At 53.7% G+C, this 23015-nt stretch overlaps 3 protein-coding genes across 17 annotated transcripts in view; 1 reads left to right on the top strand and 2 right to left on the bottom strand.

The window, feature by feature from the left end:
- Positions 1-3780: 3780 nt before the first annotated feature.
- Positions 3781-13642, bottom strand: LIMD2 (LIM domain containing 2). Of its 8 annotated transcripts, XM_048927012.1 has the most exons (5): positions 8416-8507; positions 6933-7068; positions 5006-5050; positions 4749-4888; positions 3781-4529 (listed from the first exon to the last, which is right to left on the bottom strand). In XM_048927012.1, exons 2-5 carry the CDS (start codon positions 6972-6974, stop codon positions 4370-4372), a joined length of 387 nt encoding a protein of 128 aa, XP_048782969.1. In that variant the 5' UTR covers positions 6975-7068; positions 8416-8507; the 3' UTR covers positions 3781-4369. The 8 variants fall into 8 exon arrangements, with proteins under 8 accessions (XP_048782969.1, XP_048782965.1, XP_048782963.1 ...); XM_048927008.1 differs by lacking the exon at positions 8416-8507 and adding an exon at positions 13385-13642 and having other exon boundaries at positions 4749-5050; XM_048927006.1 differs by lacking the exon at positions 8416-8507 and adding an exon at positions 13390-13642 and having other exon boundaries at positions 4749-5050.
- A 57-nt stretch (positions 13643-13699) lies between these two features.
- Positions 13700-22450, top strand: RNF113A (ring finger protein 113A). The gene is made up of 10 exons (XM_048927003.1): positions 13700-14723; positions 15008-15084; positions 15178-15282; positions 17066-17173; positions 17453-17562; positions 17767-17873; positions 18284-18373; positions 19213-19306; positions 19892-19998; positions 20457-22450. The coding sequence occupies exons 1-10, from the start codon at positions 14624-14626 to the stop codon at positions 20543-20545; spliced, it is 987 nt and encodes a 328-aa protein (XP_048782960.1). The 5' UTR covers positions 13700-14623; the 3' UTR covers positions 20546-22450.
- Positions 21495-23015, bottom strand: part of STRADA (STE20 related adaptor alpha) — a 99262-nt gene continuing 97741 nt past the window's right edge. For all 8 annotated transcript variants that reach the window (XM_048926987.1, XM_048926989.1, XM_048926986.1 and 5 more), the window contains one exon: positions 21495-22923. In XM_048926987.1, coding sequence (XP_048782944.1) covers positions 22771-22923 — 153 coding nt within the window. In that variant the 3' untranslated portion in view covers positions 21495-22770. The remainder of the gene's footprint in view (positions 22924-23015) is intronic.

Raw genomic sequence — 23015 nt, 5'->3', positions numbered from 1 at the left:
CTGCCAGAATTGATGCTGTCCAGCAAAAGGGAGCTCTTGCATGGAGTGTGCTGAGGATTTGGGCAGGGTAAGCCTAGCTGTCCTGAAGTAGTCAGGGAATGGGTGCCCACACTTCCAAATGTTTTCAGGCTTTATTTTTTTTCCAGCATACTATCTTAGGAAAGGACAGAAATAACGTTCCTGTAAAGTCAGTCTGCAGTGCTTGCTCAGATGCTCATTTGTTCCTGGTACTGTTCTGTGTTTATGAGCTAGGCTTGAGTGCCATTGTCACTTGAGCAGTGGATTCAATGCCACTGTGGTCCCTTGAGATGCTGGGCCAGAGCCACGACTTTCCCTGCAGTTTTCCTTTCCCAGGTCAGCACATAGTTTGTTTCTATGTCCACTAACCGCAGAAATATTTGTTAATGTTAAATGTGAACAACTAAGAATAGATGGGTTAACAGGCTGATGCAATAGGAACCCCTGCACGTGAAACAAGTACACGTGTGCCTCTTGTGTGCTCTTCCAAACCTGATGAGAAGCAGACAACTGAAGCTGCATCAGAGCCAAAATGTCCTGTGGGACCAGGCACCGCCGTCTGTGCTGATGTTGTGTTGAGGGACGTGGTTTAGTGGGAGCTGTTGGCAATAGGTGAACGGTTGGACTGGATGATCTTTTAGGTCTTTTCCAACCTTGGTGATTCTATGATTCTATGATTCTATCTCCTGCTGCTTCCTGACTTCTCTTTGTGTTAGAACCTGAAATTCCCACTTGTGCCACAGGCCAAGTTGAGAAGCTCACAGGCTCTGAAAACTTGTTGCTTTGGGACACCTCTCCCAAAGCTGAGGCTTTCCCTCTCCTAACTGCTCTGTTGATCAGTTGTGACATTTGCTATAAGGATGGACGTGAGATTTATGCGTCAGGGCTGCAGGATGGCCTGTTCACTCCTGGGCTGCCCTCTCAGGAGCAACACGCTCCACAGAAATGCTGTGTTCCGTGAGTGCAGTGTGTGGTCCTGCCTTGCATCTTCCCCACGCTGCTTCTTGGGTGGTTTGGAGCAGGGGGTGGGAGAGAAAAGTGCAAACTCGGGTTGGAGGTGGGAATGATCTGCCACAAGGAGTGACCAGTGCACACAAGGAATGAACCTAAAAACCTCAACTGCTTTCCCCCCTCCTCCCCCCCCATCAATGGTGTTATATTTGTAACGTGGCTCAAGGGAAGGTGACTCAAGGTAAGTTTTCTCTTTAAATCCGATGCTACACAGTTCTGAAGCAAATGTAATTTCAAATCCTCAAAGAGGCTGGTTATATTAGACTGCTGTGGCTATTTCTGTTAGCATCGTAAAGTCTTAACTAGGAACAACGTCTTCTGGATTTTATACCATGTGGGTGTATTGCACGAGATCCAAGAAATGCTGGCACAGTTCGCTGCCCCGTCCCCTGTTCTGCTGGTGTGGAGCTCTGCCTAGTGCTCGTTCTGCATCTCCAATGCAGGCCCACATCTCTGCAGTGGAGGAGAGGAAATGCAGGTGGCACTGTGGCATCGTGCTACATCCAAGCACAACTTCCGAGCTCCGTGCAGCCTCCCCAGTAGTTGTGATGCTGCAGCCATCTCCCCAGCTCTTCCTCCCCACCCCAAAGGCTGCGGGCTGCCCTCTGAGCCCAGCAGTGCGGACGGTTTCCTCCCCAAATAGCTCCGAAACATCCATCCCAACTGCGGGTGCCGCTGCGCGGTGCTGCCGAGCCGCACCAGGGGGAGCACGGAATGCTTCTCCAAGCTGGTGGCTGGCTCCTGGCCGCTCGGAAACTTCCAATAAAAGCTGGGACGGCGTTTGGCAGCTGTGCGTGCTGGGAACCTCCTGTGGTTCTCTTCTTCATGGGCACTTACGCTGTTAAGTCTTACTCCAGCCAGCTGTGGGTCTGAGCATCCCGAATCGCAGGAACTTGAGCATCCGGCACCAGTAGATTGCTGCTGGCAGCCAGAAGGATGGAGGATTCGAAAGGGAGTGAGACTCATCCTAAAATCAGCTGGATCTTAGAGAAATATTAGGGGCAAGGAGTGCTTTTGGCCCTTTCTTAATCTTTGCCTTACAAAAACCTCACAGCTGGAGAAGTTTTAAGCTGTTCTGCTGCAGCTTTTGGTATTCGCTGGGAAAGTGTGTGTTGTCACTTGTGCAGAACATCCTTCACACACACCAGGCAGATCAGATAAGCTCAGGGCATTGTTTAAGACATCTTCCCATGCACTCTACCACCAGGGCTTCCCTGTGCATGGAGCCTGGTAGGTTAATCTGGGAAGCAGAGTTTGCCATTAGCAGCTCTGTGTGCTGCGTCCATCCAGGGAGATGCAGCAGTGATGGCAGCTTTTCTCCCTGTGTGTGAATTTGATGCTCATCAGGTTCACTTATGTGTCCCCCCCATGCCCCCCTCAAACTGTGGTGTCTGGGTCAGCTTTCTGTTCTCAGAATGAGAAAAAGGGGACTGCAGAAAGCAGCGGTAGAGAAGATACAGATAGACTCTGAAGACCTTGTGCCTCTTGCTATTTCGTGTTCCTTCCATTTCTGCTGCATCAACAAGAGTTTGCTGCGCCCATATGGAAAGGGGGTATAGGAGAGTAGTAGAGAACAGGGATTGCTTCTGTCATCAGGCGAAATCCCAATCTTCAGTTTTCAGAATGGAAAATTATCTAGGCTAGTTTAAAATCCCTTGCATACAATTTCCCTGCTGTGCAGAACAGAGCAGCAGCCTGCCAGTGTGAGAATGGGGAAGTGAAGCCAGCAAGAAACAGGAAGCAAAACCAAGGAGCCTGTTTTCATTTTCTAAGCCAAGGAAAGGACCGGAACCTGATCGGGGTCACAGGGCCCCTGTGCAGAGCAGCACTGTTGTGCTGTGATGAATCTTGCAGGGCCGGGCAGGAAGTGGCTTCTGTTGTGGTGTAAGGAGCCAGCAGACCTGTGTGATGGAGGGCAGAGCGCTTTGTGAGGCTGGCACTCACAGCTCTGTGTGTGCAGTCCTTGCTGTGCACTGCATATCCTCACACGTGTCTTTAGGAAACCTCATAACAAACAAGGGGAGATGTGATGTCCAGCAGGAGGGACACTGGGGGTCACCCGTCCCTCTGAGGTCACACAGGTAGACAGCCTGCACCCATCTCTTGTAAGTGGAAGAGGAAGGTCATCAGAATCACTGTGGATTGAGCAAGGGGAAATTGTGCCTGACCAACCTGGTCACCTTCTGTGATGCCATTGACCTGCTGGGCAGATGAGGGTTGCAGATCATGCGTGTGGAGGAAGGAGGTAAATAATCACTAAAAACAGACCCACCTGGGTTCACTGCATTAGGTCTCGTTAGGCTCATTAATTAGTATGGACTCCCCCATCCAAACATCACAGCTCAGCAGCTGGGGCTGATGGAAGCCAGCCCAGCTTGGAGCCATCCCTGCCCGCCTGCTGGGACTGGGCACAGCGATGGCATGAAGGGAAGCGAATGAGCCACAAAGTGCATGTAAGCAAAAGGGCAGACAGAATTCACACGACGGTGAATTGCCTCCAAGGCTGGTCTCTGGGCTCTGCGTGGAAGCTGAATTGTGGTCACAGCAGCGGCTCAGAGCTTTGTAGCTCACTGGTGTGCAATGTGAAATCCTGAGTTTGCTCCCCAAATAACGTCTGTCTCAGCCCCAGCATCGCACGCGCATCCCCAGGAATGGTTCCTCAGTCCTGTGTGGGCTCTTTGTACAGCAATGGATCAGACCTGACCGCTGCTCCCACCTCCCTGTGCCCCTGGAAGCACAGGACAAGAGAGGGAAGGCTTGGAAACCTTGTATTACAAAAATAAAAGAGGTGTCACGCATGGAGCTGCACTCGGCTCTAGCGCAGAACGTACCAATGGAAGGCAAATATAAAAAAGACAGACACTGTTAAACAGTCGCAGGGCAACATCCTTAAGGCTGAACAATCCCAACTGAACTGAGCTGATGTAAACCAAAGACCATCCTTATTCAGAGCCCCAGCAAGGCAGCATTGGTACCAGGAGCTCTGCTCTGACTTACAGGCTGGGTTGGGGCTCTCAAAGCCCTTGGATCTCCTTTCCCACGGCAGCAGGCCTGGAATGTGTGCACAGGGCTGGGATTTCATAGGGGGCAAGCGCTTCTGGTCTGATCTCATCAGGGAGAGAGGGCTCTGGGTCTGGGGGCTGCACCCCGCTCACCTCTGCCCCATCCTTACCATCTGTAGGACCCCTCTAGACATCCTCAGAGGCCCCAGGAAAAGCTGAGCTGCCTCCCCTTCCCTACTGCTTGGGTCCCCTTTGCTTTACATCAGCTCAGTCAGCGCTGGCTCAGCACTGCTCCGTGCTGTCTGCTGGGCTCCAGGGAAGGGTGGGCCGTGCCCTGCTCATGCCGACTTGGTCCCGCTCTCCACTTCCTTGTGCACCCACAGCTCCTTGTGCTGCTTGCGCCCAAAGCCCTCGTCGTAGTTGCCTTTACTCTTGAAGAGCTGCTGGAAGTGGGGCTTGCAGTAGAATTCCCCGTGGAGTGCCGCGTAGCTGCCCAGGCTGGGGAAGGAGAGGGGTTAGTGGGGCTCAGCAAGGGCTTGGGAGCACAGGGAGAAGGGAGGAAAGAGGAAGGAACGTGCAGATGGCCCTTAGCAGAAAGGGGACGGAGGGTCCTCCCCTGCCCTTCAAGAGGGGGGCTGCAATGGGCAGCTGGGTGAAGAGCCTCCCCACACCCCGTAGCTGCCAGTAAGGATCACAGCAGCACCCAGCACTGCTCACCTGAGCTTGGCATGGCAGTGCTTGCAGCAGAAGCAGGAGTTGTGGAAGACAAATTTATCCGCCACCAGCCGCTCCATGGGGTAGACGGTTTTCTGGCAGGCAGTGCACATCTCCTTCACTTGGGCCTTCAGGCTGAAGGACTGGGCAAGGGGAAACCAAAGGGAGAGAAGGTGAGGAAAGGGGTTTGGAGATCCTGTGCCCATCCCTGTCCTTCCCACCTCCTCCCACAGCAATCGGGTGCAGGAGAATTGTGGTACCTTGGAGCGCTGCACCGTGCTGCCTCCTGAGTTGCTCTTTGCCTCCTAAGGAGAGAAATTGAAATGGGAGTTAGGGACTGGCAGGTGAGGCACTGAGCTGCGCGTGGCAGCCGGCGATGGGCTCTGAAACCTGCACCAGGAAGGCACAGGGCTTCTCTGGGGTCATGGGCACAGAGCAGCCAGCTCTGCCATTCCGCACTGCTCACCGAAGCTTGGATGTAGCAGCGTGCCATGGCTCTGCTTCTGTGGCAAGGTGTCACAGCATACTGGCTGCTTTTTCAGTGCAGGTAGCACACGAGCAGAGACCCCAGGGTCATGCAGCTCTCGCCATCTGCAGGCGGTGCTTCCTTTCCTCAACTGCCCACCAAGGCTCCAGGGCTGACATCAGCCCCTCAGCAAAGCTGAGCAGGGCAGCAGGAAACATCCCTGCCTCAACGTCCCTTGGGTCTCTGCAGAGTGGCTGCAGCAGAACCCTCCCTGTGACCTACACTGGCAAACCAGCACATGCTGCCCTGGTTTTATTTTTATTGTTTTGATGTTTTTATTAACAACAGCTCTGTTTTGGCATGAGAGGCTGCTCGTGGTTCCTTCTGGCCAACAAAACATTGGGTTCATCCAACACTCAGGGCTCTGTAGGAGGGCTGGCAGTTTCCCTGTGCTGTATCTGGGATGCCCCTCACTGATGCAGCACGCAGTGCTGGCTGCCCCTCACCAGATGTTTTGTCTCTGAGTTCCCCTGTTAGCAGCCAGGCCTGCCCTCGTGCTGCACAGGAAACGCCTGCGCCATCAGCGAGACCGAAAAGCTTCCACAAGTCCCTGCAGACTGTGTGCACGGAGGGGAGAGTGGAGTTAAGGACGTGCTGGGTGTCACTCAGAGCCCACAGCTGTGGGAAGAGCAGATGCAGACTCTGAGGTGCCCAAGCCTCTGCCCCTGGGGGCTCTGAGCAAGTCTCAGTGCACCCTTAGAGGGTCCCCATCAGGCAGTGACCACACAGCATCACCTCCTGCCTCCCTGCTGCAGCTTCAGCTCTGTTTGGGCAGCACAGCCTCGTTTCTGTCCCCAGGGTGAGCTCCCACCTCGTCCTTCCCCAGCATTTCTTCTTTGTATTTTTGGAAACAGTTTGTCTAAGAGACACACAGGAAGCTCTCACTTCACCAAGCTGCCTCTCCAGACGTTTCCCAGCTGCTCTCACCGCCTGAGGTCGAGGACATGATTTTCCTCTCCCTCCCACTTTTGCACAAGGCTGAAGAGAAAGCCAAAGTCAACAGAGCAGCGCAGGCAGAGAGGAGGCTCAGGTTGTGTAAAACCAGTTGCATCCCTCAGCGCCAGCAAAGCAACCACAGGTGCTCTGCTGAGGTTGGGGTTCACGGGCTCCTTCCAGGCTCGGTGAGCAGCGCTAAGGAGGATGCTGAGCAGGGCTGCTGCCTCCTATCTGCTCCCAAGGCTGCAGTGCTCTGCTGCTGCTCGTCACTTCTCGGCAGCCTCCTGGCTCCGACCAGGCACGCTATCTATTCCATGGCTGAGATATCCTCCCTCGGGGAAGGGCCATATCCTGTCCCAGCAGGGGATGTTCTCAAGCCTTTATGTTTTTCCATCTCCCATCGCCCCGATCCTAAGCAGCTCGCATGCTCGCAATTGTGATCACGGAAAGCCATGGAAACCCAAACAAACAGAAAGCAACCCGAGCCGAGCGGGGCGAGCAGCGCTGGATAAGATGCACCAGAGCCTGGACAACGTGCTCAGCAATGCACTCAGCAAACAGCACCTTCTGCTGGAACCTTCCCACCCCCCAGTCCTGTTGTCTGAGCACAGCTGTGCCTTCAGTCACTCTAAAACACCAAGTCCTCTATGCACAGCCTTCAGCCTCTGAGAACAAACTCAACTGGCTCTGGAATTCTCATGCAAACTGCAGGGGATGCGACATACGTGAGATGGGGTTGTGCTGGCGGCTTCCGAGGCCTGGAACATGGTTCTGTCCCCTCCTCGGTGGGTTTAATCCTGAGCTTGAAGTCTGTGGGCTGATGTTTCTGGGGAGGTGTTGAAAGCTCTCCTCTTGCAACACCTGGAAAGGAAATGTCAGTGGGAGCGTGGCCGGTTTCATTACCCCAACCCCACAGCTCTGCAGGAGCTGATGTGTGATATTGGCTTCCTTGTGGGGCACAGGGGTTCCTCAGGGGATCCAAGACTTCCAGGCATGCCAGATCTGGCATAGGGCTCAATGTTAGGAATTGAGGTGGGGACAGCATGCGGCTCTGATGCTTTCCCATACAAAGATATTGGGCTTGGATGGGAGAGGGACAGGAAGCAAAGTGGCAGCTGCTGTAAGCATCCTCCAAACCACGCGTGGAAGGCGGTCGGCAGGCGGTAGCAAGCTGTCAGCAGGCAGGTACAGCCTCCAGCCAGAGCTGCTGTCCTGCTGAGGCAGCAAACCCAGAGCCCAGACTGGTGCAGCCACCAAAAGATGGGTGATGCCGGATTTTAGCCTAATTTTAGCCCAGAGAAGCTTTGCTGAACAGAGCGGCTCACAGCTCAGCGGAGCGAGTGACGGGAACTTTGTCTTTTCTGAGGAGCTCACGTTGCCTTTAGGCTGAGCAACCCGTGAGGGTGAGTTTGATGCCTCCCAGCACAGCTTTAATGCAGCACAGGAAAAAAAAAAAGTAACTAAAAAAAAAACACCACCTCTTTTGGTAAAAGTCGGATGAAAAGGTACTGACAGATCCTCGGGGTTTTCCCCAACTGTGCTTTACCTTCAAAACAGCCATAAAAGGTCAGGGTTGATGAGCCCTGTTTTGCACATGTGAAACAGATGGGGAGCTGAGCTCTTGGTGCAGAGGGAGGAGCAGAGTGGGGACACTGAGCCATGGCTGTGGCCTCTGAGCCCCCCGTGCTGCCCTGGCTGCAAACAGGAGCTCTGCAATGATGGAGATGTGCTGCCAATCCAATCTCCCAGTGACATTTGCAACCACGATTTGGCTTTGGGGAATTCTTTGATCCCCAGAAAGCCCCAACACCCAGCAGCTGCCATCAGGCTCGAGCTGCTGCAACCAAACACCCCAAATGAGCGACTGCTTTCAGAGTTCAACCACCTGAGCAGCAAAGCCAGGCTTCCAGACCTGAGCTGGGCAGCCCTCGGTGCAGACGCTTCCCAGCCCCAGCTGAGAACACAACTCCAGTTTTACCGAAATCATTTCCCGTCCTCTCTGCGGTCTGTCTGTCATTTCCTGCTCGCCACGATGCAGCGCACGCAGGCGGATGATGCTGGAGGCCATGCAGACACCCCCCTCCTCCTGCCACCCCCCTCCTGGTGCAGCACCATCCCTCCCACACCTCCAGGGTCTGCGTGGTGCACAGACCCCATGGGGAACCCAAAGAACCCACAAAGCCCCTCTGGCCCATACCCTGCATGTACCTCCAGCACGGATGCGCAGCCCTTGATCTCCTCACCTCTTTTCACCTCTCGCCGCCCGTCCCTCCAACATCTCTCCACCCCTTCCTCTTCCCCTCACAGCCCATCTTCCTCCCCTACCCCAGCTGCCTCAGTTTCCCCTGTTCCTCCAGCCCCTTCCTCCCCATGATCCCTGGCTCCCTCTGCTTCTGTTTTTCCCCTTCCCCTCTTTTCCTGCATGCAGCAGCTCCCCAATCCCATTCCCTTTAAGACCATCACAATTATCCCAACCCATATCTTGATGTTCTCCATCCAGACACACTCTCCATGCACATACCCTTCTGCAGCCCCGTGCCCCGGTCTTTGTTTCAAGAGAGGCCCCTTTGGTCTAGCTGCCCTCCAGACAAGAGTAGATGTTGCTAAACATCCTTCCTGCCCAAGGACAGGGGTAGAAATCTCAAAGGGGAAGGGTGTGCTGAAGTGATAAAGGAAACAGAGCACACTAGAGACCGCAGGAGTGTTTCTAAGAGGCTTCCAGCTGCTGTCATCACTGTTTCAAGGAGGCATTGGTCGGCACAGGGGGGATTTGAGCTCAAAGCAGTAAACATGCTTCTGTGTGCAGAGGAACCCCCATGGCACAGGCTTTGCTTCAGGACACATTGCCACACTGATGCCAAGATTGCTGGTGCTGGAACAGCTTGCTGATTTCACGAAGGCCACGTGTTATGTCTGTGACAAAGCAAGGAAGCTCAGTCCTGGCCTCTATGGTGGATGCTGGCACCACAGCTGCTAGCCCTGATTTCTCCAGACCTCCTTTCCTAAGCTCCTTCACACAGCCCAGGAGGAGGAGGACTGACTATTGGCTTCTTATCATACAGCTCAGGATGGGACAAGGACCCCTTCACCCTGCAGCTTTTGCTCTTCCTGCCCTTCCTTGGAGCATCTGATGGCCCTCCAGTGGATCTGGGCTTGAGCCCAAGGAGGTGGAGCAGCCTCTGACAGCAGCTCTGGTGGCTGCAATGTGACAGAACTGGATCTCAGTGGCACTGGATTCAGCAGGATGCACTGAGTGCCCAAACCACCAGCTTCAGCCTGGCTCTGGGGGCTTCTTGGTGACCTCAGCAAGCTGTCTTTGACCCAGGACAGTGGGGCTGGAGGTCACCTGCAGGGCACATGCACTTGCTGCCATGGGAATACAGCAGGAGGAGTGCTGCAGCTCTGCCTTTTGGCACTAACCAAGGAGCTCTTTGGGCTGAAGAAGGCAGCATTCAGCCCAGAAGCTGCTCAGTCACAAAACATTTGTCTCACAGCCTCTCACCTGCCTGGCCCTGGGGACAGATGTAAGGACAGGGAAGCATCTGGAGTGGCCCCTTGTGGAAATTCCCCGACTCACAGGAGGACGGCATCTCCCCATAACCATGGCCTGCCTCCAACACACAGCACTGTCCCCTTCTCCTGCTCAGCATCACGGCCCTTTGCTGCCTACCAGCCTCATTTCACTGGGCCCCCAAGCAGCCCACTGCTGGCTGAGAGCCTCTCTGAAAACTGATGATGGTTTTCCGGCACAGGAAAGCAGCGTGACTGCAAAACTGCAAAGGGTGAGAGGCCCCTCTCTGCCATATGGTTCCCATTAGCAGCCCTGTGAAGTCAGTGTTTACTGCTGGGATCACTGTGCCATGGCCAGAGGCTTTCCCAAAGACCAAGCACAGTGTGTGTGGGGGGGGGGAGGGGGGGGAGAAAGGATCCAGGCCCCCTCCCTCTCCATCCCAAGAAGATGCCTTTTCCCCAGCAGCGTGGCATGGCTTCCACTCCTCAGAGGGGCTATCGGGCATCTCCCCCATGAAATTCGGTACTGCTGATGTCCCCATGACCACATGTAGGGTTATGCAAACACCTGCCATGGCCAGCCCATGCTGTGAAACAAATCAGCATCAAACAGGCCAGCATCAGGCCAGGAACACAACATCACCAGCGCTGCTGCAGCTTCTCAGGAAAAGGGGCAGCAAGCTGCAGCCGTGGGGGGACAACAGAGCAAGTGTGGTGGTCAGGGCTCCATCCTTGGCAGACCTCAAGTCATGGTGGTGATGGGCTGGCAGTTGGACCTGATTGTCTTAGTGGTCTTTTCCAGCCTTAATGATTCCATGATTCTAAGTTGGCTTCAGATCCGGGCTCCTTGCGTGGCTCCAGGCCAACACCGGTGTTTGGGACCCAACCCAGGTTCTTGTTGCTGCAATCCAGGACAGAGGGCTCTGGAGGGAACCAGATGGGCCGCTCACGCAGCCCCCACGACCCCACTCGGCCCCACCACGCACGGCTTCCCCTCTCATCCACTTTCCATCCACGTTCCGTGCCGTCTCTTGAAAGGCTGCCAGCGGGCAGGAAATCTGCAGCTGAAATGCTGAGGGATGCTGACAAGGAATAGTTGTGGGGAGGAACAGGGCTGCCTTTGTCAGGGCAACAATGGAGGACCCACACGAGCCAGGGAAGCCCCTGCCCAGCCATTCTGCTCTCCTACCTTCAGCCCTGGGAGCACCAGGTCCAGCCATGCCCTGAGGATGCTGCTGGGATCCATCTGTTTTCCAGCAGTGGGAACTGAAGCACAGAGCAGCCCATCCCTTGGACTAAAGCCATGTTTTATGGCATCCATTAAGCATCATGAAGGGAATCTCTGCTCCCTGGGTTCAGCGATCTCGTTCGGAGAGAGTGGACGAATGCAGTAGGGAGCTGCTATGTGGGGGAGAGGAGATTCTTTTCCAGGCAGAGAAATCTCTCTCATTAGAGCCAGATGATAGAGCAGGCAGCAACAACAGGTTGGGAGGTTCAGATTGGGCATCAGGCACAAATGCTTCATAAGAAGGAAGACTTGGAAGCTCTGCAGCATGGTACTAATTAAGTGCAGTACACACGAGCACAGTTATAGCAGTTATGCCCCTTCCACCCCCTTCTCAGTTCTTCCTTAGTCTTAGAAGACTTCCCCCACGTCCTACCCAGAAACTCCACCTCCCAGTTTCCTACCAACATGTTCATCCCTTTACTCTTATTGTGGAATTTTGCTTCCAGTTTGCCTCCCAAAAGTACTCATGGCCTATCAGCCTCCTCTCTTTTGGCCACGAGAAGCCAATCCCTTTAATCTGTTCCTATAGGAGAGGTTCTCCATCCCTACACCAGAGGAGGGCTCAGACCTTTGCATCCCGCTTGGACCCCTTCCCTGGCAGCACACAGCGGTGCTGATGCACTCTTCCTCTGTCACCTCTGCACTGATCCCAAATGCTCACTCTCCTGCAGTGCCCTCCGCTCACTGGCCATATGGAGTGGGCTTTGGGCAACCAGAGGAGTGAGAAATATATTGTGTGTTTAATGATTGCAATAATCCCTTCACCCAGATTTAACGTTTTCCATCCCAGAGCTTTGCTAATAGCTAGGTAAGCTCTGCAACGCTCCCAGATGGCAGATGAAAAGATGACTTTAATGGAAAGCCAAAGGCAGAGATGGGAACATGGCAGCTGCCTGACAATGGGCTGCAAGAGCTGAGGATGGGCAAGAAGGAAAAGGAAAACCCCCTCGCAGCTGGGCTGAAGGGACTGCTTGCAGGCTCACAGCCCTGCAGGAGGAAACCACCAATGGAACTCCCTTCCCTAATGAGAAGTCTCATGGGACTTTGGGGACCAAAAAAAGACACTTTTGTTGTGAGCCTTACGGAAACGAAGATGCACGCAATCACTGCGCACCCCGTGCTGAGGTGGACCCTGACTGCTCAGCTGGGAGTTTGCTTCCTGCGGGACCCCATGGGGAGAGGACAGCAGCACCGAGGCTGTTTCACACTATACAACATCAGTTACCCTGCCATTATTTTTTAATCAGCATTAATAATGCTGCAGGCATGTTGTCCCTGGCCCTAAATATGCAGCAGCACAGCTGGGAGAGCCCTCGTGTGATGCTTTCGGTGCACAAAGCCCCATTTCTGAAGCACGCTGCCACACAACTCCAGTGTACCAAAACAGATGCCCAACCCATCAACAGAAACCAGTTGAAAACCAATAAAAACATCATCTATGTAGTATCTTAGCTGGTCCGAGAGATCCTAAGGGATTATAAGGATCAGATCTTCCCTTTACCCAATGGTTACAGCACAGGGCTGCCACCTGGGGCTGATCCCGGCTGTAGTTCTTGGGTGACAACATCTTGGTTTGGTTTTTTTAATCCATTCCCTTTCTCTCTACTGAAAGCAGAGCTGCTTCCCTTTGTGAAGCCCTGAGGGGGTCCCCAGCTGCTCAGGGCTATGCCAGGGCTGGGGGTGCATTCATATTGGGATCAAATCTCACAGTCATGCAACAGCCTCCTGAGAGGGTGATGGAAGACCTGTGGCTGGAGGGATGTAAAGCTGGATGGGTGCTGGGAGACACAGCATGGAGAGGCAGCAGGCAGCAGCCAAGGTGGGGGGGAGAAGGGGGGTATAGGGGAGCAGGGATCTAACAGGTTTTCTTCTATCTTTGCTCAATCTGCTCAGCTTAAGCAGATGGATCTGTCCAACCCCACCACACCCCCGAGCACGGGATGCAGCACACAACAAAGAGGGAGTTCAGCACAGCTGGGGAGCCCCAAAATGCTGCACCCCCCCACCAAGCACCGCACTCCCAGACCCTATTCACTCCCTTCCCCACTCAGCACCGGGTGCAGATCCCTCTCCTCTTCCTTGCTCTCCCAACAGAATCCCAACCCCAAAAGGCACCCAGTGCCCAGACAGCATCCCCCGTATGCTCCCCCACCCTACAGTCCCTCGACCGAGCCGCTTCCCGAAGCAAAAGTTCCTCTCTGTGGGGTCACGCATGCATTTTTCGGGGGGGAAAAACCCCCACCTGCTGCATGACCCCGGCTGGCAGCGCTGCTCTCGGGGCTCCCCACCTGCAGCCCTGCCTTCTCCCCATCTCCCCCTCTCCCACCCCGCTTTGTTCCCCTCCCCCATTGTTCCCGACAAACCCAAACCCAAACCCACCATACCCCCGGGCTCCGCCGCCGAGGAGAAGGACTCAGCCCTCACCGCGCTTGGTCGGTCGGTCGGTCGGTCGGTCGGTCGGTCGGTCGGTCGCGTCTGTCCCTTCCGCGCTCAGGCGCGCTCCGTGCGCGCTCCCCCCGCCGCCCCGCAGCCCCTTTTATCGCGCGGCCGCCGCGGCGATTGGTTCCTTGCGCGGTGCGGCTCCGAGCGTCGCTCCTTTGTGTGCAGCCGCCTCTCCCTCACCCGGCGGCCCCCCGGCCCCAAAACCGCACCGCCGCCCCCCACTCCCCGCCCCCCCCACCCTCCACCACCCGCCGTGGATGCGGTGCTGAGCTCGAGGCCACGAAGGCAGCGGGCTGCGAATCCCCCCAGGCTCCTCACGGCCGCCCCTCAGCGAGCGGAGCGGCGATGGTGGATGGGGTTTTGTTGGGGTCGGGGTTTTGTTGGGGTCGGGGTTTCGCCTGAAGAGGGCGAAGGGCGGCACTGGGCAAAGCGGGGGCAGCGGATCAGGGTCGGGAGCGCGGCCCCGTGCTCCTGTTGGCCGCGTGCGCGCGCAGAGAGCGGCGATCGACCTCGGTGCAACGCATCCTTGCCTGGCGGCGGCGTTCACCAAGAGGGGAGGTGCGGCGTATCGGTGCCGTCGCTGCGTGGCCGTGCAGCACCTGCAGCGTAGAGGCTTCGCTGCAAATGGAAGAAGGAAACTCGCCGGGCCGGGCTGCAGCAGCGCGCCTGGCTTGAGGAAAGCGGCATCCGCACACACGCACACGGAAACATGCGTGCACGCTGACACTCGTGTGCCGGCACTCCCGTGAAAGTGCACGGTGCGTGCATGCCGACGTGCTCGTGCGCCTGGACGCTTGTGTGCTCCACACGCGTGCACGCTTGGCTATGTGCACACGAATGCTCGCGCACTCACGGATGCATGCTGAAGTGCTCGTGCACATGCAAACGCATGCACGCGCGTGCACGTGGGGGGCGCGCTCACACACACACACCGGTGCACGCGCACTCCAAGCCGTTGCTATGGAGACGCGCGAGTTCCCCGGCAGCCCGGCAGCCCCCCGGCAGGGGGAGCGGCTCCTCCTTTCTGCGCCCTCCCCGCCTGCAGGGGGCGCCCTCCCTCGCCCTGCCCCCAGGAGCCGCCGCTCTCCCCGCGGCCCGAGTCCTCCCGGCCAGCAGGGGGCGCTGACCCGCGCTGAGCCGCTCTAGGGCCGCTCTGGCCGGCAGCGACGGCGCAAGATGGCGGAGGAGGGCTCAGTGTGCAGCTTCGTCTTCAAGAAACGGGGTCTGGCGGCGGGTAGAGGCCGGCGGAAGCGGCCCAGCAGCGACCAGGAGCAGGGTGAGGGCCGTGGGGTTTGCCGGGGGCGGTAGGCGCTGAGGCGGCCCATTACGGTGCTCGGGGGAGGCGAGGGAAGACCTGCTGGCACCCTGGGCCGCACTGCCCCTCAGTCAGGCCCGGCCCTGGGCCGCTGGGCCATTTGGGTGAGGGGCGCTGCGGCGGCCGGGCCTACGTGCCGGGGTGCCGTTCGTTATCCTCCCGCAGAGCCGCGGGGATCCGCCGCCCCCTCTGCCCCGCGGTTCGGCCCCCCTGGCGCCCCTTAAGCCCCGCGCTGTGCCCCGCAGAGAGCAGCGGTGAGGAGGGCAGCACGGTGGTGCGGAAGGAGCGGCGGCGGGAGGCCCCCAACCCCATGATCCAGAAGGTGAGGAGCCTGCGGGGCACTGCGCTGGCCGGGGGCTGCGTGGGGCCCGTTTATCCCTCACAGCCGCTGTCTGTCTGTCTGTTTGCCCTTCAGACCAGGAGGTGCACGAAGGAGCGGCCCTCGTACGCGCTGAGCAGCAGCGATGAGGATGATCCATCGAAGGAGATCGGAGTCACCTACAGATCAACAAGGTCGGCGGTAAGGACTGAGCACGGGCTGAGGTCGGGGGGGCTGGCTGATCTCAATAATCTGCTTCTGCAGATGTGCAGTCAGCTCGTCTTGGTTTTGATCCATAGATGTGTGTCCCTTCCCTCCTAACACACAAGTGTTTTGTGCTGGGTTTATTCTTCTGATGTACTGCATCATCAGGAGTTCAACTAGGAATTCAGAGGGCTGGAGCATCTCTCCTATGAAGAAGGGTTGAGGAAACTGGGATTGTTTAGCTTGGAGAAGAGAAGGCTGTGGGGAAACCTTATTGTGGAGCATATAAACAGGAGGGGAACGGCTGTTTAAGAGGGTGAATGGTGATAGGACAAGGGGGAATGGCTTTAAACTGAGACAGGGGAGGTTTAGGTTGGATATTAGAAGGAAGTTTTTCCCCCAGAGGGTGGTGAGGCACTGGAACAGGTTGCCTAAGGAGGCTGTGGATGCCCCATCCCTGCAGGCATTCAAGGCCAGGCTGGATGTGGCTCTGGGCAGCCTGGGCTGCTGGTTGGTGACCTGCACACAGCAGGGTGATGGAACCAGATGAGCACTGTGGTCCTTTTCAACCCAGGCCATTCTGTGATTCTGTGAATTAAGGTTGGTCTTTCCCTCTTAGAAGTGGGAATTAAAACCCCGAGGTGCGACTGGAGTCACACAAAGTGTTTGGGAGATGGAGCACCAGAATCAGATTTGCTCAATTATTGGGGCCATATTTTCAGTTTTATAGCACCTTCCTCCATAAGGTATTCACGTAACATAGAATGTACTCCCATCTTTATTCTTGTGAGTAGTAATAGGGTAAAAGCTTTAGAGGGAGGTCACTGTTTTCTTAGGATTGAGGCATGGGGAAACCTGAGGGCCTTGTTAACAGTTGAAGTGGAGAGAAATCACTATTTTTAAGTTTTTGACACAGCTGAAAAAATGTTCTTCCCATTGGGTTTTTCTCAAGCTCTCCTCTTCATCCAGTGAAATTGTGTCCATCAGTATGAGTCTTGTCGAGATTTGTGTAGAACTAAAAGCAAGTACCAGCATTTGCTGTGTTGATGCTTTTTATTCCTCCCCAGATTTGCTTCCTTACTCTCTGTGTCTCCTTTTCTTTCTCTGTAAAATGGGAATAATGTCCAGCTATCCTCAGTCAAAGATGCAAGGTCAGACTGAGGTCTCATTATCACATTAGAGATCAGTATGAAGGCTCATGCTGTAAGGAGGAAGCCAAGGCAGGGCAGCATGTTCTTAGGAGGAGGTGGAGGCTTTTGGTGTGTAAGTTGGATTTGTTTTTAATTTGAGGCTGGTAGTAATTATTCTTCGGTTTCTGTGCAGCTGACAAAACCTAGGAGGAGGTGTCTGTTCACTGTGTTCAAGAGGAACCAAAACCAAATCACTGGATTAAAACTGAGCGCAGGCTGCTGGGTTAAAAGTTCAGATGAAACATGCTGTGTGTGGGCTGGGCGCTTCATGACTGAAGCGTTGAACATGGGAGAGCTGAGATCAGTTTCCAGCTAACACAAGATGAAGCTTGAAGGAATAAAGTGGGGACCAGTGTGTCCTGACTTTGCAAGCTAAAACCTGGGAGCAGTCAGTAATTAGCATCCTGTCTTCCACAAGCATTAGGCTGGATTCATGCTGGCAGGTGCTAAGAGAAGTTAGAAACTGCTGGAGGGTGAAGCAGGCCGTGCCCAGCACTTGTTCAGTCACTGACCCACCTGATAGCCCAGGGGATTTCTCTCTTGTACAGCCTTTCTTTCTACTGTTGTCACAAGTTGTTCTTGCTTTTCAGAAACCTGTTGGCCCAGAAGACATGGGGGCCACAGCAGTGTATGAACTGGACACAGAGAAGGATAAAGATGCCCAGGCCATCTTCGAGCGCAGCCAGAAAATCCAGGAGGTCAGTCAGCCTCACCTTCACGAGTTAACGCTGTGCAGGGGGAGTGTGTGTGCTTAACTCATCCCCTTTTGCATGCCAAGAGTCTGAGTCTTTTCTTCCCTGCTAATTTGAGAGGCCAAAAGTGTTGCCTGTGTAAATGGGGGAACTTCTGGCATTATCGATTTCTTGGTATTAAGGGAGGCATGGCCAGAAAGGGAGATTGGTATTGGAGAGGTGAAAGCTGGTTTGTGACATGAAGCTTTTCTGACCCTTAATTGCCTTTCCTTTTTTCTTTTCTAGGAACTGAGAGGAAAAGAAGATGATAAAATTTACCGTGGTATTAACAACTACCAGAAGTATGTGAAGCCCAAAGACACATCAATGGGAAATGCCTCTTCAGGAATGGTCAGGTAGGTTGGGACGAGCCTGGGATGGGAGGAACCACAGAGAATTTCAGGCATTGTCCCCAAAGGCATTTTTCTGGGGCCGAAATGTTGCTGTTTTTGCCAACTTGTTCCTATCTAATGAGTGCAGTATCTGGTTTTGGCCGGGCCCCCGGGGCCCTTCTCCACTGCAGTGACACAGCTGGCCTGAGCCTTCTCCCACCCTTTCAGAAAAGGACCCATCCGTGCTCCTGAGCACCTGCGGGCCACGGTGCGGTGGGATTACCAGCCAGACATCTGTAAGGACTACAAAGAAACGGGGTTCTGCGGCTTTGGAGGTGAGTGGGCATTGCCTGCAGCTGAGCACGTGCTGCCCCTGATCTGCAGAGGGATCCAACCCAGTTGGGTGACCCCAGGTTTGTGGCACTAAGTTATTGATTCATGGGCAGAGTTCGTGTTTCCTCACCTGAGGTTATGTGGGGGTGGGATTTCCTGGTCCTTATCCCACCTCCCACGTGGGTGAATGCTGGAGCTCTTGCTGTGGCATCCAGACCGTGATGCTCGTGGCCTGTTGATCCTGAGAGGGCAGTGTGGCCTGCTCGGTCCTGCCCTGGAATGTAGATGCGTGGAGAAGCAATCAGGTTTCACCTTGTGCTGGCAAATCTCAGCCTGCCCCTGCACGAGGTGACCTGTGAACAGCTGGGCAATGGGGGAAGATTGTTCATCCCCCCTCCTTTGTGCTTTTCAGACAGCTGCAAATTCCTCCACGACCGCTCAGACTACAAACACGGCTGGCAGATAGAACGGGAACTGGATGAAGGCCGCTATGGAGTCAATGGTACAGCACAGCCCCTCTGCTCTCCTGCTCCCTGAGCTAATGGTGCACGAGGCCACAAGGTCCTGCCTTCTCTCATGTTGGAGAGTGAATGTGACTTATAGACTTTGCTGTCTCAAACTGCACAAGCAATGGGTCGATTAGATGGAAGGAATTCCTCATTCCACAAAGCTATGGAACTCCCTGCTGTGGAATTACCTTAGCACCAGTAACCACTGCCAGTGCTGAGCAAATCTGCTGCTTTCAGATTTCCACTGACTGCTACCAGGGAGGACTATTTGCTCTGTCTATACAGAATATAGCAGTCTGCTATTGTATGAATCCCAGCAGCAAGCAGCGTGGAGCTGGGGAGGTAGATAGAACCATTTCCTGCAGCACAGATGCCCAGGAGCTAGAATGCTTTCATGCCTCGTCACATCCCTATTTCTCACTCAGAATCCATATCTGTGGCCCAAGGATGCAGCTGAGTGTTGCTTATGAACCCCTGTGCAGTTCCAGGAAAGGGGATGTTCTGTGAGTTGGAGTTGAAGAGTTTAATAGCAGCTGTTTTGGAAAGAAATGTGAAAAATTGGAGGATCTGTCTATAGCAGCAAGTGGGTGTCAGAAAATGTGCTCCTGTGAGGTGAGCAATAAGCACATTGGCTCATTAGACCTAATTGTATCTCAATCCCACACATGTTACTGACATCAGCGACACCCAGATGCTAGAACTCTGTTGTTTCCAGCAGAGATTCAATCCCACCTGCTGTACTTTCTCCATGTTCCATATTTCATGCCCCGTGCATCTGCTGGCCTGGCTGCTTCCTCTCTTGATCCAGTCTGGTTAACTTTCTCTTGTGCAGATGAAGAAAACTATGAGGTGAGCAGTGATGAGGAGGATATGCCTTTCAAATGCTTCATCTGCAGAAGTTCCTTCAAGAACCCCGTGGTCACCAAGTAAGTGAGGGAGCCAAACATCTGTGGTGGGTTGAGTCCTCTGGTCAGTCAGCCATTCTGACAGGTTGCAAACACTGTCATTGCCTACATGCTGGTGGGTGGAGCGTGCTTGTTTGCTTCTCTGGGGGGTGGGGAAAGCCTCTGCTATGCAGAGAGTCTCCTAACTACATCTCAAGCATCTCCTTGAGGGATCTCAAGCCTTTGTTGTCCAAGCACCTTTTAGATTTCCACAGATGCTGCCTGATGGCATCACCTTGCAGCAGCCACACTGCTGGCTGTCCTGACAGGTGGCTGCTACCTCCATGCTTCCTCCAGGGAATACCACAGCCCTTCCACTATAGCACTTGTACCCATGCTGTCTCTGGGAGAGATGGCTGATGGCTGCGTGCAGACATTCAGCAGCAGTGAAGCAATGCTGAAATAGCTTTTATGAGTACGGCAGAGAACACAGGGCTGATGCTGTGTAGGAAGCTGTGCACCCAGCTTGCTTTTGCATTCCTCAGGGCTAAGTGGTCAATTATTTCTGACTCCTGGATGCAGCAGTTGTATGTGGTGACAGGCACTGCCATCTGTTTCTCCATACAGATGTAGGCATTACTTCTGTGAGAGCTGTGCCCTCCAGCACTATCGCAAATCCCAGCGCTGCTACGTGTGTGACAAGCAGACCAATGGAGTCTTCAACCCAGCAAAAGGTAACAGCCAGCTGTGGGAAAGAGGGCTGCTGATGTATGCTCACAGCTTTTGGCCCGGCTGCAAGTTGGAGCTCACAGGCAGAACTTCTCTCAGTGCCTGGAGGCACCACGTCAGGGCCTGGGTGCCTCCACAGGTGTAAAAAGAGCATTTGTGTTTGCCCAGATGAGGAACGTGGGGAGACTGATTTCTGATGAGGGTGCTGAGAGTGCAGACAGTAGCTTTTCTGATACTGTTGTTTGCAGGTCAGTAATTCACTGACAGAGCCTGGTGCTGTAGCATCTGAAGCCCCGGGCTCAGCACATGGTGGTACATCCTGGTTTAGTCTTTGTGTAGAAAAGTGATTTTTGGTAGGTGCTTCAGTTCTTGGAGAGCTGTGTTGGCAGGTCTTGGACAGCCAGCTTTGCTGTTGGACATCCCTCAGACCTGGAGTCTCATTGTGCCTCTTCCTGCTTTTCAGAGCTCATGGCAAAATTGGAAAAACACAAAGGGGAGGAGGAAGAGGAAGAGGAGTCAGACCACTCAGACCATGGAGAAGACCCGCACTAGCAGAGCACTGTTTTGTATGGAGCCAAATAAAGTTTTCATGGGAACAAAGCACTGATCACAGCACCCTTGGGCAGCAGCTGCAGCCATTGGTCGGTCATCCAACCAGGGGTCATTAAAATGGGGGCACAAGTGGTGCCAGACTTCATTTGCTGCTCTGTGAAGGTACAGGACAGAAGGGGGAGCGGAGAGTTGTCCTCTGTGCCAGCAGTGGAACCACACGAGGGCCAGGGGAGGGAGGGGTGGAACTCTGTTCAGTTACTTTTGACAAGGTGTTGCCATTTATTTTACTCCTGCTGTGGCAATTATCCTGCTTGTGTCCTGCCAGTTAGCTCTGGAAGCATGAAAAACTATCCTGAAGTTACAGGGAGTAATCTCTATCCCAAAATTTAAGTCCATAAAATATGATCGTGTCGAATGCAGAAAGCAGGGAGAGAAATGACAACTAGAAAACTAGTTGCTTGCACCAAGTTCATCTGTCACTCTGGAAATGTTGTTTGGGAAGTAAGCCAGACTTCTGCAGTTAGTTGTGATTTATTACAGCTCAGAGGAGCGTATTCCCTCCTGTCTGTTCTGCTGCCTCTTGGTTTCTAGAAGTCAAGAGCTAAAAGTCACATCAATCAGGATTTAGAACTTAAGTGGGTGATGTGGAATCATCCCTTGGGGACAAAGCCAGCAGCTGCAGCAGATCCCAAACATGGTCCCCAAGGTTTTATGCTGTCACTGGTACTTTATTATTTTTCCCTTGCTGCAAGTATCAGTAACCATCTCTGTCCAGGCCTGTGGAATGGGGATGAGAATTTTTGCAAGCAAATTTTTGCAGCCCACTTCATAGTGGGCTGGACTGCAAAATGCAATCTCCTAAGTCTGGAATTGAGAAGAGCATAAGCTTGCAAAGCTTGTGGCATCACTGCTGCCATCACTCCTCTGTCACTCTGCAGAAACAGCAGGCTTACAAACTTCAGAAATATTTTATTTGTTTTGGCAAAAAACTAGAGTAACAAACTTTATCTGGGTTCAAGTAGTTTACAAACACAAGAAGGACCTGTTGTCAGCACCACTCTCCCATCAACCACACATACAGGATTGGAGTCTCAGTGCTTCATTTGAGAATGGAAAGAGCTCCAGCACCCACGGTCCTTGGAAAGGTCAAAGTGAAAGCCTTAAACACACCTCCAAAACCAAATGCTGTGGGCTGGGGGAGAGCTGCCACAGCCAGGGATCAAGGGAAGCTGTGAAAAGCAAGCAGAGGATTTTTTTCAAATCTGTCATTCATTCAGGGATGATGGTACAGCAATAGTAAGAGAGGGCTTAAGATCATTCTGTACATAACATTCAAAGAGGTGTTGTGAATAAGAGGAGTTGGTGTGAAAATTACTTTTCCTTCATGCCAAGTCACTGAGAACAGGCTGGTATGAATATTTCATGCTGTGAAAGCAGCCCAGCTAACAGAGGGCTGAGCTGGATGTGCTCTGGGAGGTTAGGAAAGCTGGTACATGCACAGAATTACATGCACTAGAATTTGATGACCAGGCAGCCATGGGAGGGGATGCCATCCAACCTGGAGCTCAGAGCACACAGCATCAGCTGAGAGGAGTCTTAAAAGCTCTCTCCAGAACTGGAGCACAGCTCAGGACTGCAGAGGAACGCCCAGTGCAGTGAATGTGCCCAGGCCAGCATCAGGTTATCTCCTGTTTTCTTGTTATCCCCATAAAGAAGTGACCAAGCTTAAGAATGCACTCCTTTCCCCACCCTCAGAAGTTACCCAGTAACAACACTGTAACATAAATCTGACTAGCTCTAAGAAAATGCCCCAAACTAAGAACTGCTTTCCTCCCCTTCTTAACTCTAAGGCACCCTTTAAAAAAATAAAAATAAAAAAAAAAAATAGAATCATGCAGCCTTCACCTGCAATACAAGGAAGCCACTCATTTTTAGAAACACAGGGAAAGAGACCATAACTGAACAGATTCACTTCATCCATTGTAGTGTTCTGGTGCTCAGCTGAAAGAACTGGGATATGGGGCACTGCACCAACCAGAACACTCCACAGCTCTGGTCTGTCCGTTTGTTTCCAGGCTTCTTTCCAAGTAAACAGGCAGCTGAAGTTCCTTCCCAAGGACCTGTAAACTCTTCTACGTGTAACATTCATCACCTTTTATGAACAGGAACAATAAATTACAGCGTCCAGAAAGCTCCTCCAGAACCAAATATAGTCTCTGTTTTTTCTAGAATTCCCAGTCATCCACATCCAGCTGCTCCAGGTTTGACACCAGCCCAAAAATGCCACTGGGATCCTGGGGCCGAGTTCCTTCAAAGTTAGTGATGGGTGTGACGGGGCGCAGCAGCTCAGGGAGCGCTTCAGAAGCACGGCGCTTGATCTGCGTGGAAGAAAAAGCTCAGCTCTGAAATGCTTCTTCACATAGGAAGGCAGTGAGTAAGACAAGCATCCTCCTGTCTGCACTGAGATGCA

Source organism: Lagopus muta, chromosome 25 (assembly GCF_023343835.1).
Source record: "Lagopus muta isolate bLagMut1 chromosome 25, bLagMut1 primary, whole genome shotgun sequence".
In the NCBI taxonomy this organism is placed as follows: domain Eukaryota; kingdom Metazoa; phylum Chordata; class Aves; order Galliformes; family Phasianidae; genus Lagopus; species Lagopus muta.
This window is presented reverse-complemented; position numbering and strand designations above follow the sequence as displayed.

Excerpts from the sequence above, each read along its gene's own strand:
- LIMD2 (XM_048927008.1), bottom strand. The coding sequence starts at position 6,974 with ATGTTCCAGGCCTCGGAAGCCGCCAGCACAACCCCATCTCAC. Across the intron at positions 5,051-6,932 it reads CCAGCACAACCCCATCTCAC|GAGGCAAAGAGCAACTCAGG; the intron begins GTATGTCGCATC and ends TTCTCTCCTTAG. Across the intron at positions 4,530-4,748 it reads CACTGCCATGCCAAGCTCAG|CCTGGGCAGCTACGCGGCAC; the intron begins GTGAGCAGTGCT and ends CTCCTTCCCCAG.
- RNF113A (XM_048927003.1), top strand. The coding sequence starts at position 14,624 with ATGGCGGAGGAGGGCTCAGTGTGCAGCTTCGTCTTCAAGAAACGGGGT. Across the intron at positions 15,085-15,177 it reads CCAACCCCATGATCCAGAAG|ACCAGGAGGTGCACGAAGGA; the intron begins GTGAGGAGCCTG and ends TTTGCCCTTCAG. Across the intron at positions 18,374-19,212 it reads AGGCCGCTATGGAGTCAATG|ATGAAGAAAACTATGAGGTG; the intron begins GTACAGCACAGC and ends TCTCTTGTGCAG.